The sequence below is a fragment of the Podarcis melisellensis genome (assembly GCF_964234715.1).
Source record: "Podarcis melisellensis genome assembly, chromosome: 3".
Taxonomy (NCBI): Eukaryota; Metazoa; Chordata; class Lepidosauria; order Squamata; family Lacertidae; genus Podarcis; species Podarcis melisellensis.
Genome location: NC_138530.1, coordinates 53,311,029 through 53,327,637, shown reverse-complemented (window position 1 = coordinate 53,327,637; position 16,609 = coordinate 53,311,029). Strand labels below are relative to the sequence as shown.

Sequence of the window (16,609 nt, the reverse complement as noted above, 5' to 3'; positions counted from 1 at the left end):
CTTAACAGAAATGGAAGCAGCCAGTGAAATGGTATAATGGGGAATAAAGAGACTGCTGCTGAGCAGTGAACTGAGGGGGAGGTCCCAAAGCCCTTATCCAAGGGTGTCCCCTGGAGACTTCAAGGTCAGTACCATGGAGGGGAGTCAACAATAACCAACACTGAGATGTAGCAGCTCCCATGCCTCTGTTGTCCTGCAACATCCAGGGCTTTTTTTCAACCATAACTCACCGGACTCAGTTCCGGCACCTCTCAGGTGGGTACCATTGCCTTTATAAGAGAACAAGGGAGGCGTTCACGGTGAGTTCCAGCACCTCTTTTTCTAGAAAAACAGCACTCGCAACATCCATTTGCAAATGTAGGGCCCTCATCACCTCTTTCACTGCTTAGTATTGAAGGCTTTTTATCTGCCAGAATAGTGTACCACCTGACTGGCCACCACAGCAAAAAACAAAAACTGGATTTCAGGAGACACCATGTTAGAAGAGGCATTTTTTTTTTTTTTTTTTACAGAAGGAAGTGTCATCTTGTAAAATAGGGTCTTGTGCAATAATGCGGCACTGTGGAGAACCTGCATGGTGTTGGATGCCAACTCTCATGATCACCCCAGGCAATACAGCCAATGAATTGAGAGTTACAGTTCAACGATACTTTGGGAGCTGTAAATTCCCAATTCAGAATCCAAAAACAAAGCTTTCCACCCTTCAAAACTATTTCCCCCATATATATTTATTAAATCACATTTATGCTTATTGATTAACAAATAACTAAAAGTTATACACAAAATTGGGTTTCCCCCTCCCTATCATGCTATCTTGGCAAAAGAGTTTGAAGCGTTTCATTTCCCAGGATGCGTAGCTCACCCCCTCAGAGAGGGTAGATTACTATCTTGGCTTTGCTTCTCAAATGCTTCAACAGAAGTCTCCTCAAATGCTTCAAAAGAATTGCAATACTTCTCAAGAATACTTCCACATCCTTCCAACATTCAAGCACTTCAGTAGCCTAGGTAAGACTGACGACAATATCAGAGTCAAAATGTGAGGAACGAGAAGGTGGTGTGGGAAGCTAACCTTGCCTGTGGGCGAGATAAATCAATGAGTCAATGGCTATTGGTCATTACGACTTCCAGATTCAGAGGCAGTATGCTTCTTGTTGGTTGCTGTGGAAAACAGAATGTTTGGCTATGGTTATTACAGATGTTTCTACAATCAAACACAAACACGTCCAAAACAGATAACAAAAATAAATTTGAGAACTGAGGTGGAAAAAAGAATAGTATGGGACGCAAGTAAGGCCGTGATGCGTGGATTCCTAATTCAGCAAAATTCTATAAAAAGGAAGAAACAAAATGAGAAGAAGGAAAAGATTTTGAACCAGATAAAGGAAGGAGAAAAGAAACTGAGATCTAAGCCGAAGTCTCACGAGATTTTAAGAGAAATAAAGTACCATCAGACGCAATACATGGAATTGATGAATCAGGAAATAGAATGGAAGATAAAGCAAATGAGACAAAGGACATTTGAATCGGCAGATAAATGTGGGAAACTGCTGTCATGGCAACTGAAAAAGAGGCAAAAGTTAAATACGGTGACATCCCTGGAAATAGATGGGAAAATTATCAATAAACCAAATGAAATAAGCAACTGTTTTCAAAGTTTCTTCAAAAAACTTTACGCACAAGGGCCTACAAATGAACAAGAAATAGAAGAATTCGTCAAAAAATATGGACTATCAAAGATTTCAGAACAAAATAAAAGGATTTTGAATGAAAAAATTACAGAACAAGAAATAGAGGGTGCCATCCAGAATACGAAATTGGGGAAATCACCAGGACCAGATGGTTTGACTGCAAAATACTACAAAGATCTTAAAGAATGGCTAATACAGCCATTGAAGGAAGTATGCAACCAGATACTAGAGGGGAAAAAGGCTCCTGAATCGTGGAAAGACGCATTTATCTCACTTATACCGAAGACAGAAACTGAGAAACATCAAGTTAAAAACTACCGCCCTATATCACTCTTGAATGTGGATTATAAAATTTTTGCAGATGTTTTAGCAAAAAGATTTAAGAGAGTTTTGATGGAGGAGATTCATAAGAACCAAACAGGCTTTCTCCCAGGGAGACATATGTCAGAAAATGTGAGGAACATTATAGATATTTTGGAGATGCTAGAGGTGGACATTAATAGGAAGGTAGTTCTGATCTTTGTGGACGCGGAGAAGGCCTTTGACAACATTTCTTGGAAATTTATGAAGAAGAATCTCCATGGGATGGGGGTAGGTCAAGGGTTTGAAAACGGTATAGGTGCAATATATTCTGAACAAAGAGCGAAATTAATTGTGAACAATGTGGTAATGGATGAGATACCAATAGAGAAAGGTACACGACAGGGATGCCCTATATCCCCTTTACTGTTTATATCGGTCCTGGAGGTTTTATTAAACATGATTAGGAAGGACCAGCTGGTAAAAGGAATACAGGTCGGATCTAAACAATATAAGTTAAGGGCATTTGCAGATGATTTAGTGCTAACTTTGCAACAGCCAGAAGCTAGCACCAAAAGAGTTTTAGAATTAATGGAGATATTCGGCCAGGTCGCAGGATTCAAATTGAACAAACAGAAAACAAAGGTGCTGGAAAAAAATCTAACAAAAGAGGAGAAAGATAGGTTTCAAAGTGAAACTGGGTTGGAAATAGAAAAAAAGGTTAAGTACCTGGGGGTAAATCTGACATCAAAAAATGTGAACTTATTTAAAGACAACTATGAAAAATGTTGGACAGAAGTTAAGAAAGATTTAGACATATGGTCTAGGCTGAAACTTTCCTTGTTAGGCCGAATTGCTGTTATCAAGATGAATGTATTGCCAAGAATGTTGTTTTTATTTCAGACGCTACAGATTCTAGACAAAATGGACTGTTTCAAGAGGTGGCAGAAAGATATATCTAAATTTGTCTGGCAGGGCAAAAAGCCCAGAATAAAATTTAAGATCTTAACCGATGCAAAAGATAGAGGGGGCTTTGCCCTGCCAGACTTAAGACTTTATTATGAATCAGCAGCCTTTTGCTGGTTGAAGCAATGGCTACTTCTTGAAGACACAGACATTCTTGATCTGGAAGGATATGACAATAGTTTTGGTTGGCATGCATATTTGTGGTATGACAAGGTAAAGGTGTATAAAAGTTTTAAGAACCATATTGTCAGGAAAGCATTGTATAATGTTTGGAATAGATATAAGGATTTATTGGAAAGTAAAACCCCTAGGTGGTTGTCACCAATGGAAGCGAAAGCAGTGAAAAAAATTAACATGGACTCTAATTGGCCTAAGTATTGTGAAATTTTAGAATATGATGGCGAAAGACTGAAGCTACAAAGTTTTGAGAAGCTAAAGCATAAAGTTCGAGATTGGTTACACTACCGTCAGATAAATGAGATGTTTAATCAGGACAGGAAACTTGGTTTTCAGAAGGAGAGGTCAAAGTTAGAAACAGAATTGTTAGAATCCAATACTAAAAATTTATCTAAAATGTATAATTTGCTGCTGAAATGGAATACACAGGATGAAACAGTGAAATCAGCTATGATTAAATGGGCACAGGATATTGGTCATGACATTATGTTTGACGACTGGGAACAGTTATGGACCACCGGTGTTAAATTTACGGCATGTAATGCCCTGAAAGAGAATATAATGAAAATGATCTATAGGTGGTACATGACCCCAGTCAAACTTGCAAAGATTTACCATCTGCCCAATAACAAATGTTGGAAATGTAATGAGGCTGAAGGTACCTTTTACCATCTTTGGTGGACCTGCCCAAAGATTAAGGCCTACTGGGAAATGATCTATAATGAAATTAAGAAAGTCCTTAAGTGGACATTTGTAAAGAAACCGGAGGCTTTTCTCTTGGGCATGGTCGGCCAATTGGTATCAAAGAAGGATAAGACATTCTTTATGTATGCAACCACGGCAGCAAGAATCCTGTTGGCAAAGTATTGGAAGATGCAAGAATTACCTACTCTGGAAGAATGGCAATCGAAGGTGATGGAATATATGGGACTGGCAGAGATGACCGGCAGAATCCGTGACCAGAGGAAAGAGACAGTGGAAGAGGACTGGGGGAAATTTAAAACATATCTAAAAAATTACTGTAAAATTGTGGACTGATAAGATGTTAAGGGGTAGGAAACAAAGAACTACAGCTGTAAATCTTAAACCTTAAGGAAATTTAAAAGGGACTTAACTAAAGACTGATTGATGAGTTGCTCGAAAAATGGTAAAACAAGGATGTGGCGAAGGGAAGGCATGGGGAAGTCAATTTTTGTTGTTTGTTTTTGATGTTTGTGTTTGTCTTGTATTGTCATTAATATGTGTAAAAACTAATAAAAATATTTTAAAAAACAAAACAAAACAGATAACAAAAAAAGCCGAGCTTGGCCTGGAATATGAATATTCTCTTTAAAAATGGAAAAGGTTTCTACACACATGAATATTTGGCTATTAAACTTATGAAGCATATGTAATAAGATAAAATGGAACCTCCAATTCAGATATTTCTAGATTTGGGTTTGGATTGATTTGTACGTAATATTACTTGAAAAATAGGTGAATAAAGCCTTCCCTTTGATAGCTTAAAAGCATTGGGGATTTAAAAATGTGTGTGCTATTTATGCTGGTATTACTGGTACTGTATTTGTATTATTCATATTAATAATACCAGCAATATGTATTAATTATCATGCAGTCCACAGCCCCCTGAGATATCAAAGCGGTCAGGGGGGATCTGCCATTTCTAGTAAATGCTCGCTCTGAATCTTGCGGAAGTTGAGGTTTGCAGTGTTGCACACATCTAACATAAGCGAGTGACACAGAGAGAAACCACATGAAAGTATCATACTTAATGGCCACTACTCTTCCTGTTAGCTTAGAGGTTTCATGTACACTTTAAGAAAAAACATTGTCTTTTCTCGCAGTGAACTGTTTCCTCCCAGACCACTAAGGCATTATTTAAAGCCTCTCTTTGATAGCAGACTGCATTGGTGGCAGTTACTTCCAGTGCAGAGGGCTGTAGGATCATAGGATGATGTGCACTGAAGTATTCTGTGTCAAACTTCAGTCCAGCAAGAAGGAAACGGAGAGAAAGAAGATACCATTTTTTCTTCAGTAAAACTAGCATCCTGCATTTCTTCTATGAAAGTAAAAGGTAAGTCAGTGTTTGCTAAAGGTAGGCATAGAAAATGTTTAAATGTTTGCAAGGCAAGGGCCTTGCATTCCTCTCTTATTTGTGATTATTTGCTGGGTTTCGTTCCCCTAGCAGATAGGACACATTGATCTTTAGGGGTTATTGAATTGGAAAACACCCTATCTCAAATTATTTTAGACATTTCTATTGCTTTAACATTCAAAAACTGGTGAATGCAAATAAATAAGTTCTACTATTGCTGTGTATCTGTTTCTCAAAGCTATGTAAATATTTAAAAGATGCCTCTGAATTTCTGCCGTTAAAAGATGGAGATTTATTTCCTCATGGTAGCATAGCATGGACTAATGTATTGTGCAACTTTGATTCCTTCCTCTGTACTGTATATTTAGCTCTCTAACACTGCACACCCCCCAAACCTTGTACTTTGAGTAACCCTGTTCATGTGTATGTGTCTATAATAAGTAGTTTATTGTTCCACACTGTATCTTCTGGTGTGTCCAAGATAGGCAATTTTTCTGTGTTAAGCCCAATAAAAATCTCAGAGAAGGATATATGACACTGGGATCTTTCATGAAGGCCTTGCTTTCTAAATGTTAAGTTTTGGGATTTGTAGTATGTCGTCTTATAATAAGCTGTGCATAGGATCAATGTGTGTAATGCGTTCTGAACTTTTTATTGATCCTTTGATCAGTTTATTTATTGTATAAAATCATACTACAACTATAATTCCAGTGACTTTACATTTAGGTGTAATTAGACAGAGACACAATTCCGTCAGAGTTAGTTCTTCACCAACTTTTCATCTTATGTTGTGTTGCCATGGTTAAGCATGTGGTCCTGAACCCAATTGTTTTTGATGGTGCAGCAAATGGTAGAATATTTGCTTAATTTTGCAACATGTTTTAATAAGCTTTTTTGACATTGGGTGTAAACTAATATCCCCCTCCCAACTGCAGAAAGTAAGTGATCTGCCTTGTTTGGCTAACAGTGCCAGCATCAATCTAGGCACGGAACTATCTAGTTTAAATTACCGTAACTTGCATGGAGGCAGGGCCATAATCTGCTTTTGTCAGATTCAATGCACCTGATCCCTCCCACATCTTGTGCCTCCTCTGACTTTGTAAGGAAGGACTCTCTACAAAGACCTTAAACAATAGCAGAACATCAGGTGAGTGGCCTTTCAGTCAGTTGGAATCTATTTTTCACTCATTTGGGGCAGGTGATAGTGGGGCACAGTCTCTCCAAAATCCATTCACAACTGCCTTAGGCTCTTGTTTAAAGTCCTTCTGGTTTTTTATTGTGTCATCTATATGTCCATATGAGTTTTCCTGTTCATCTTGTGTCTGCACAAAGTGAAACCATAAGCTGGTATTGGTGCATAATGCCTGAAACATCTTCTAGATTTGTGAGGGATGTGTGTTGTCTCAGTGATAAACCACACTGTTTTTTGCAAGACCTTTTTATCTGCCTGAACAGACACAAACTAGACACGATTCAGATGGCAGGCCCATTAGCTATTAAAGCCTATAAATAATTGATTGATACTAAAGACTTACTTTAGAACATCTCGCCTTCACACCATACTAGTTTTACTTCCATGGGATAAAAGGTTCAACAGCTAGCAGTCAGAGGGCATCGTATTCCAGTTAAGGCACATTTATCTTTGTGGTTGACTAGGAGGCAATCAACTGAATTTTTTCATGACACCTTTTATTATTTGGATTATTGTTATTCGCATTTTTCATTATCTTTTGCACAATCCGCATAAGCAAAATGGCTTTTATACAGGCCTTTTTACACCAGGGTAAGTAACATGCTGATGGGCAATGTTTCAAACGAGGCTGTTTGAAAGATGATGAATCATATTTCATAGCTCAACTGTGGCCCAAGCATACTATGAAACGATATGCTGACAGGATGTAGCTTTTGTTTTCCAGGAAAAGTAGGAGATAGTGATCTACTGCAGAATAAGAAAGGAGAAGTAGGTTGTTCTTTTTTCTGCATTCCTAAGAAATGCAATCCTAATTTCCTAATAGGAAATTTGTGAATTTAAAGCAATGGAGGTGGAGTTTCTCCCCCTTACACCTGCTGCTGCCTATCAGCTTGAATCATACCCCAATTTTCTTTGCAGAATGGTGGATCTAAGCCAAACCTCTCTCGTTTTTATCAGTTTAGAAACTACCAGCAGCAAATTGGGAGCCTGAAGTCATTTTATTTATACAAGACGATAAACTGCCTTCATCCAGCAAAGAAAGTGCCTTCAGCAGGTGATGAGACTGAAAATTATGGCGTATATGGAAAAGGCTTCTTTTCCTCTCCCTTCCATCTTATGACACAGTTCAAACGTATCTCTGATGAAAGATGTATGCAAGCAGTTAAAGGGACTCATAGATCTTTTGGTTGCTGAACCCTGCCCCTAGCTTTAAGCTCCAACTTTCCTTGGTGGGGGTGCTGAAGAAGATTAAAATTCTTTAAAAAACAAAACAATCAGACAAACAAACAAATAAAAACCTTCTAAGAATCAGAAGAGAAAATGACTCAGGAACTTGACCTCAGTGTACTAAAGGGATTGGAACGACAAGTTGTTTTAGATGTCCTGAACCGTGATCAGATGTTGAGGAAGGTGGACGAAGAACGAATAAGGTATGTGGCCATTTTGGAATACAGCGTGCCATTGCATCTCCCTGTTTTATTTTCTTCTTTTCATCTATTCTTTGCTAAAGTCCTTTTCTCAGATTCTTTGTTAGACCATTCTAGTGATTAAATTCTAGATTAAATACTTTGCAGGAAGAAATTTATTGAATGGCTTTGTCATGACTATTATTACAGTAGTTTTGTACATTCCCTACTCCTTGCACTAAGGGTGTTTTCAGATGGGTGATTATTGTGCATGCTCCTCATGCATGCAGTTCCCCTCCCCCCAGCATTTATATGATGCTGGCATTAAAATGTGAGCCTATATTCCAATCTAATCCAGATGTATCTTTCACAGCAAGAACATAGCGTTGACCTGCTAGAGTTTTTCCAAATTCCTGCCAAGGGCTCTAAGCAAGATTTGGAAAGCAATTATGATGTTTCAGTATGGTAGGAAGGTTCACTAGTAAATTCCTCCAACCCCCTTTTAAAAATTAAGGTGGTTATCTAGGAAAGCAACACAGAAGGAAGTCGCACTCACTCATCTCCATAGGTCAGCCAGTTATTTCAGCATGGTATTATATTGTTTAAATGTGGTGGAAGGTGAAATTACAGGTTAACCTCTTGTTTTTGGTTTACATTGGCTATTCAAAGTACAGCATATTATTAATGAAAGTGAATTCATGCAGCTACTTAGAGAATAAGTGTGAATAATTGTTCATTTTTTTCACTCCCACCTGATAAAATATGTGCATTTTTTTTTCTGGCTGAGAACAGGAAACTGAAGCTGCAGCTGCAGGAACTTCGATGGAAAGGGACAAAAAACACAAACCTGGAATATAAGTCTTGTGCTCGCTGTCAGAAACCTCTTGGAGTGCTAATCAACAGAGGTGCAGTGTGCAATGGGTGCAGTCACCAAGTATGCTCCAGATGTCGCATCACTTGGAATCGCTACCTGTGGAAATGCACTGTCTGCTACGCCCATGAGTGAGAAATTCTAGAGAAATTGCTCAGTAATATTTGCGTTGTGGGTGTTTATGCCTTAGTTGCATATGTCATGAGGATCAGGTCTGTAGGGGTTTCACAGCAGCCCTCTGCTATCAAGGAAGAAGGAGACAGAGGCAGCATATACTTTGGTGGGGAGTAGGACAGTGTGATCCAATGCACGGCCAGAGGACCACATGAAGCCCTCAAGGGCTTTTTTGGAGGCCCTTGGCAACATTTCACACACACACACACACACACCACAGCAGCCCTCCCACCACCTTCCCAAAGCTGGGTAAGCAAAGTGCTGAGCTTTGGGAAGGAGACCTGATGGCTCTGTCAGGGTCCTAGAGCCCTCTCTCCATCTTCCCAAAGCTTAGTTAGCACTTTCCCAGCTTTGAGAAGGAGGTGGGATGGCTTTAGAACTTTGCCAGAGCCTTATATCCTTCCCAAAGCCCGGCCCCAGCACCTCACTTATCCAGGTTTGGGAATGTAGTGGAAGGGCTAGGTAGGGGGGCATCAAATTTTGGGCTCACCTCCCCCCTCCGTGTGACAAGGCAGCGTCTAAGGAGGTTCACACAGCGGGCACACTGGCAATATTGCTGTGGAATTAACACACAACACTTGGTAGTCGGAGCCATGGGACTCCTTTGCATGTACCTTCAGTAGGATGGGAGTTTCTTTCCTGTAATGTAGTGTATATTTGAAGCCTAGAACCACATAGGTATTTTTCACTTAATTAAAAAATGAAATGAAAATGAAAGCTAAGATTCTCAGGAAGTTGAATTCTATGCCCAGTACCAAATTCTATGGGTTTTCTATTCTTGTGCATATTCTGGAATGTCCTTCTGGGTTATGTAATAGTTGAGGTTCCAACACGATAATGATGGAATTTTTTTGATGAGCCTACAGGTGATTTTCAAAATCTTTGAGTAAAAGATTTTTGTTTTGCAGGGAACTTAAAGTGAAAGCAGGCGAGTGGTTTTTTGAGCAGCGATCAAAGAAATTTCCAGCTGAAGGTAATGCTTTTAAAAAGTAGCAGGAAGCTACACTATTAAATGCAAGATAAATTGATGGTCTGTTATTTTTATTTCACAATTTGTTCTCTTCGCAAGATATGTATAATCGGAAATAAGTAATAGTAAGTAAGTAAATAAGTAAGTAAGTAAATATATGAGCACATAACAGTTACCTTTGGCTACAATGTAGAAGTATTTAGGTGCTAGGCATTAGTGTTCCTCTTCAACCAGGCCTTAGGCTGATTAGCCTCTGATACCCTTTTAGATGTGGGAGTGAAGGAGTTATTTATTATGTATTTTGTTTGTGTTTTTTATCTTGTATTTTTGTGTTGTGAACTGCTTTGGGCTCTATGGATGAAGGGCATTACACAAATTTAATATAAAAATAATTTTAACTAAGTACAATGCACTCTAGGTAAAGGACCCCTGACAAATTAGGTCAAGTTGTGACCGACTCTGGGGTTGCGGCGCTCATCTCGCTTTATTGGCTGAGGGAGCCAGCGAACAGCTTCCAGGTCATGTGGCCAGCATGACTAAGCCACTTCTGGCGAACCAGAGCAGCACATGGAAACGCCATTTACCTTCCTGCCGGAGCAGTGCCTATTTAGCTACTTGCACTTGACGTGCTTTCAAACTGCTAGGTTGGCAGGAGCAGGGACCGAGCAACAGGAGCTCACCCCGTCGCGGGGATTTGAACCGCCGACCTTCTGATCAGCAAGTCGTAGGCTCTGTGGTCTAACCCACAGCGCCACCCGTGTCCCTTACAATGCACTCTACCCTGGCTGTAAACTCTTACTAAGAATAACTGTTTCTTTTGAACTTTTGAACTGATACTGATGCTGTGTTAAATTACAGATTCAGATACTAATCCCTCTTTGTTTTTTGTTGTATTAATGAGTCCTGAAGCAGTTAATTATTATATATATTATTAGTGCCATTTTAAAAATGATTTGTTATGGACTTACAACAGAAAGTTCATCTGCCCATATGTCAACATTTTGTAGAATTCAAATGAAACCGTTAAACAGCCTCACCAATAGTTTTGCACAGAGAGATGTTGCTTTCTTTGCCCTAGACTAGAGAATGAGACAGAAATGTATAGAAAAGAAAATATGAGATCATTTTACTGGAGTTTATTTCGATTGGTGAAAGACAGTCTGAGTGCTTGGCTGGTAACTATAATTTGAAAGCATGCTGAAGCTGATCCAGTGAAAATCTGCAGTCCTGCACATGCTTGGATTGCATAAATCAATAGTCAGTGGAATTCAAACTGGCTTGTTTGGGTGCAGGATTACAGCCAATGTTCCTATTTTGTGACTCTCTTGGAGCAGGAATAAATTAACAGTGATGAACCAAAATTATAGCTGTTGTTCTCTGTTAATTGCCTCTGTGACCAATCAGTCCATGGTAATTCCTTCAAAGACAACACAAACTTATGACATAAGTGGCACAATATTTCAACAGGAAACTTTAGAAACTAGTACTGTCAGTTAGACATTGTTGTTGACTGAATTGGATGTGGGATCTTCTGCACACAAAGCATGCAGCCCCTCAATCTGCTTTGGAGGGTCTCTCAAGTATAGGGAACAGATTTTGAGTTAGTGGGGGCTAGAGAGGAGAGGAGTGGGAAGTTCATTTGCACAAGTGGAACAGATCAGCATTGGGTACAACCCGTAAGAACATGTAAAAGTCTGCTTGTTTCTCATTTCATTTCTTTAATGGCCTCCAACCTATGCTGGCACATGAGGAAGGGCAGGAAGTGGCCTTTAGACATAAGATAGTGAATTAAGAGCATGCTTGCAACAGGGTTCTTGTAAAATATGCAACCACTTCCCTATTTGCTGGCATAACGTGGCCTGAAATATCAGGCAGTCATTGTGAGAAAATATTTTTTATCAACAATTTTGTTGATTGTGCCAGAGACTTACTTTATACAGTGTTAATAATTGATCTATTGCAGAATTATTATCTTTGTAAGTAGCTGTAAAAGCATATTGAGATTAATGCCCTGTGCTTATATATGTATACACACACACACACACACACACACACATATATCTATATCTATATATCTATATATATATCTATATATCTATATATATATCTATATATCTGTGCAATTCATTTGTTACACGTGATTGATGACAGAAGGATCGCTTGCTCTTAGTTGATTGTCCACCGTTTTATAAGCAGAAAGATTATTCTTTTTAATACTATGATTTACATAGTTGGTACTTAGTTATACAGGTTGGGTGATAGCCAATGAAGTCATACTCTGAGTAGACCCATTAAAATCAACAAACCTAAGCCTGTTTATTTCAACAGGCCTACGTGTCCCTCCCCCCTCTTATGTGGGAGTTACGTTCCTGCACACAAATGAAATTGTGTAATGACAGGGCGTTTTCAGAGGTGCTTCCCTGTTTGTGGAATACCCTCCTTAATGAGGTGCATCTTTTTCTGTCAGTGTTAGCTTTCAGGAGGAATTGGAAAACATTCTTGTTTACTCAGGCATTTTGCAGGTGAAGAATACTGTTTCTGGCAACCCGGAGATCATTGAATGAAATAATGATTTTAATTGCAACTATTTTAGAATGATTTCCCTGTTTTAGAATCCTTTTTTTTAAAAATTGCAAATGTGTTTGTCACCCTTGCCTCCTTTGGGAGGAAGGGTGGAATGTAAATTCAATGAATCAATTGAATTTTAAAAATAGTGTTGTGCTGCTTATATTACTGCACTTTTCAGCTGTAATTTAAGTTTCCACCATCCATTATTGTACATTGTTTGAATCAATACCAGTAAGTAAATGTAAAACTACATTTTTCTAAATGGTCACAGAATCTCTTGAGCACTTTTAAGGGTTGGCAAAATTGAAGTATATTGACAACAATAAATGACAGAAAATTGTGACAAAGAACTGGTTTGTGAATAGAATTTTATTGCTAGCAAATGACCTTGGTGGGTTTTTTTTCTTTCTCTTGCTTCACAGGTAGATATGAAACTGCTGGGGCAAAGCTCTTGGACTCTTATCAAGCACTACTAAGGTAAGGACAAGAAGGTGAGCTTGTCCTAGAGAGGTGGATGCAGTACAAGGAGTGTATTGTGCAGTACAAAATAATCTGCCCCCTGAAGCTACCTGCAGATGCCAAGGTTTAATTTTAAAAGCTTGCAATAGAGCAAGCAGAAATCTAAAACTAATTTTGGTGCTTTTGCTGTGCTTTTAAAACAAGTTAGCATACTACAAAACCTAGCAGGGGCTGAATATTGTAGTGGTTAGTGTATTGGATTAGGACCTGGTAAACCAAGGTTCAAATCCCCATTCAGCCGTGAATCTCACTGTGTGACCTTAGGGCAGTCACAGTCTCTCAACCTTGCCTACCTCACAGGGTTGTTGTGAAGATAAAATGGGGAGTGGAAGAACCATGAATGTCTTCTTGGAAGAAAGGTGGGGTATAAAAGTAATAATATAATAAAAGCAAGGCTGCCACCAAAAATGACATTCCCATGTCAAGTTAGTTACTTAGTTGGGTCTCTAAGGTGCTACTGGAATGAATTTTTTATTTTATTTTATTTTATTCCCATGTCAAGTTATCTACCTGCTGCCTGTAATGTCCTGTACAACTTATCCCATGTCTTGTTGTCATTACTTGGTCTGTTTCCCTGCCACTCTCATTAGTAGGCAATTATGAGGCAGAATCACTTGATTCTGTTAGGTCATATAAGGCAAGTTGCACTAGATGTTATGGAGGAAGAAGAGGGAGCTTAGCGCAGGGCTGCCATTTTCGGTAGTAGCCCCCATGTTTTTCGTAGCATGTGGTTCCACGCTTCAGATCATTCAGCTTGTTCTCCATTTGGGTGTATGTTCATCAAAGTTCCACCGTACAAGCAAGCCAAGGTACTGTCATGGAGGCTGTGATATTTATTGAGATGCTAGTGAAGGAGCAGTCAGTTTTTCGATAGGTAGCAAAAGATCTCTTGCAGCATCTCAGAAGATATGTGACGGAAGGCCCAGATCATGAGCAGTTGCTGACAATTCGTGCAACACTGCAAAGATTATGGGAGGCATCTATTGGATCACACATCAGTGGTTTGGGACAGCAAAATGTCCTGGTTACATTCTCATCGCTTTCTATGATTTTTTTAAGGGGGTCTCAGAGTGAGAGTTTTGTTCAGTGGGACAGGCAAGCCTGCTTTATGGGCTCACTTTAGCTACAGTGGTGTAGTCAATCCTGTATCTAATATAGCAGGCCTGTCCAACCGGTTGATCGCGATCTACCCGTCGATCGCGGGCCGTCCCTGGTCAATCCTTGTTGATCTCCAGAGATCGACCAAAAAACCCCAACTCAACAACTCTGATCTCGCTCCCTAAATCCTGGGGAAGACCAGCATGGAATTATTATTATTTTTTAAAATAAATTTTTATTCATTTTCCAAACACATAATAAAGAACAAACAAAACACAAAACAAAAACATACAAACATTTAAACATGTATAATTTCATAATCTTATTTTCGTGCACCTTCTTTCCCCTGACTTCCCCATACCTCCCTTTCGCTGCATCCTTGTTTTACATTTCTTTAGCAACTCCTCCAGTCAATTAACTATTTAATTCCCTTTCATTAAATTTTCTTTAACTTATTAGTTACAGCTGTAATTCTCTATTTCTTATTCCTTGACATCTTAACACTCCTCAACTTTACAACAATTTTTAAGATATATTTTAAATTTCTTCCAATCTTCTTCCACTGTCTCTTTCCCCTGGTCACGGATTCTGCTGGTCATCTCTGCCAGTCCCATGAAATCGATCACCTTTGTCTGCCATTCTTCGACCAGCATGGAATTATGCCAGCTTTCCTTTGATCCTAGTAGGCTTGTGACTCAATTACAGCCATGCCCATACAAAGCTCTGCCTCCCTCAATATTGCAGTACAGCCAGATACCGCTATGTGGCACTGTGGTATGGCTTCTTGGGGTGATCACATGGGGAACTGCAGTGCTCACAGTGTGGTGGAGCAGGGATTCCCACCCCCACCTGCGCTGCCAGACCGCTAGCTGTGACCTCACACATTAGTATGGTGGCCCTTAACCCTGAGACAGATTAAGTGGTTTGTTAATTTTCAGTAAAATCTTGCTCAATGCCTTGCTCTGCTGAAAGAGTAAAGGTTAAAAGTAATTACCAAGACTGTCAGGAATGTGACAGACAAGCAGCAAATATGTTGTAGGGGGAATGCTTATTGAATGTTTAAGTTAAGCATTAAGGCTGAAAAGTCACTTCTCAGCAAAATGCTTAACTCTGCATGTAACTTAGGCCCTTAGTTGGTGGTAAATATCACAGGATCTGCCTTAGTTCTCCTGAATAAATATTTGGTAGATTCCCTTTCCCACTATTTTCAAAAGATTTCATGATACAACATAAAGCAAAACCTTTTTATTATTATTCAATGTAATACAAAATAATCAAAAGCGTAATCAGTATTACAGTTAGTAATAGCACAATAACAGAAGAATAAAGTGGCTTAAATGTTTATTTGCACCATTTTTTTCCTTATACAGTAAAATAAAATTCTTACTTACATTTTAGTACACTGTTGTACAATGTCAACATTTTCTACAGCAACATATAATTTATCTGACTTCCCAATATCCTTGATTTTCTTGTAAAGTAATAAGACATTGGATTCTATCTGTATAATATTTCAGGGTATTTCTCCTTATTTTTCAATGTTGTTAACCTCAGAATGTTAGTTGTTCCCACAACTTCCTAATAAAATTTGCTTTGCTCAGTTTTGGGGTATTTTTCCATGACAGCCTACAGAATTCGTTCCAATGTCAAAATATACAGAAGCTGCATCCAATACTGTGATGGTATACTTCATTTCACAGTCAATAGATGCACCAGATTATCTAACGGATCTTATCTGTTTTGGAGGTTAAGCTGAGAGGGATTTATAGTATGACAAGTTTTGTCACCTCCGATATGAAATTCATTTTCTAGGAATGTCTGCCATTCCCCTGGTTATTTTCCTTTCATATTTAATCTCTACAATTATTTATTACCATGGGTTTTGTTATTATATTAAATGATCAACACAATAAAGGGAATGATAAGATAGTGTGCTTACAAATTCGAGTTACTGTCCTTTCATATGCCACCTAATTTATAAATAAATATATTCCAGCTTTATTAAATATAAACCATAAACCATATAAGTATAAATTTAAATGCCAATAAATATTGTTTAAACATTGTTAAAGAAATACTACTGTTACCTACTGTAGTAACCTTTAAAGCATCCAGTTACTTCTAACATAATCTGCTTTTTGTTTTATACACGTAAACGATTGATTAATTTTGCAGCCATCTCTGTTTCCTAAAATAAACTTATTTACCCTTTACATTAAATATAACATTGTTGGTCTCTAATGTCTAGTGCTGTTCTGCTTTGATTGATTTTTGTGATTATTTTTATGCTATTATATTTTTATTGATTTTTTGGGGGGTGATTGATCTCATTGAAATGGTGGTTGATGGGTTTTAAAATGGAGTATAGGCGATATAGTGAATACAGTATGTCAGAAATGAACTTACATCTTTATGGTAAAATTCTGTTCTCCTTAAATTCTCAGTAACATATCAGTGGTTCCTCCAACTCCCCCTCCATTTGCTGAATCCACAAGTGAACATAATACAGTGGTAATGTATACTTCTATCTTTCAATTCAATGTGGCACCACATCTTTTAGCACAATTATTCCCGTTTAGCACATT

The 16,609-nt window shown here is 38.5% G+C and overlaps 1 protein-coding gene across 3 annotated transcripts in view; it reads left to right on the top strand.

The window, feature by feature from the left end:
* The first annotated feature begins 4,425 nt into the window (after positions 1-4,425).
* The window catches only part of SYTL3 (synaptotagmin like 3), a 35,719-nt gene continuing 23,535 nt past the window's right edge, over positions 4,426-16,609 (top strand). The window contains exons 1-6 of one of the 3 annotated variants that reach the window (XM_081905713.1): positions 4,426-5,205; positions 7,381-7,848; positions 8,617-8,826; positions 9,778-9,842; positions 12,830-12,884; positions 16,469-16,535. In XM_081905713.1, coding sequence (XP_081761839.1) covers positions 7,739-7,848; positions 8,617-8,826; positions 9,778-9,842; positions 12,830-12,884; positions 16,469-16,535 — 507 coding nt within the window. In that variant the 5' untranslated portion in view covers positions 4,426-5,205; positions 7,381-7,738. Of the gene's footprint in view, positions 5,206-6,025; positions 7,849-8,616; positions 8,827-9,777; positions 9,843-12,829; positions 12,885-16,468; positions 16,536-16,609 lie in introns of those variants that run through there. The other 2 variants (XM_081905712.1, XM_081905714.1) reach the window with 2 other exon arrangements.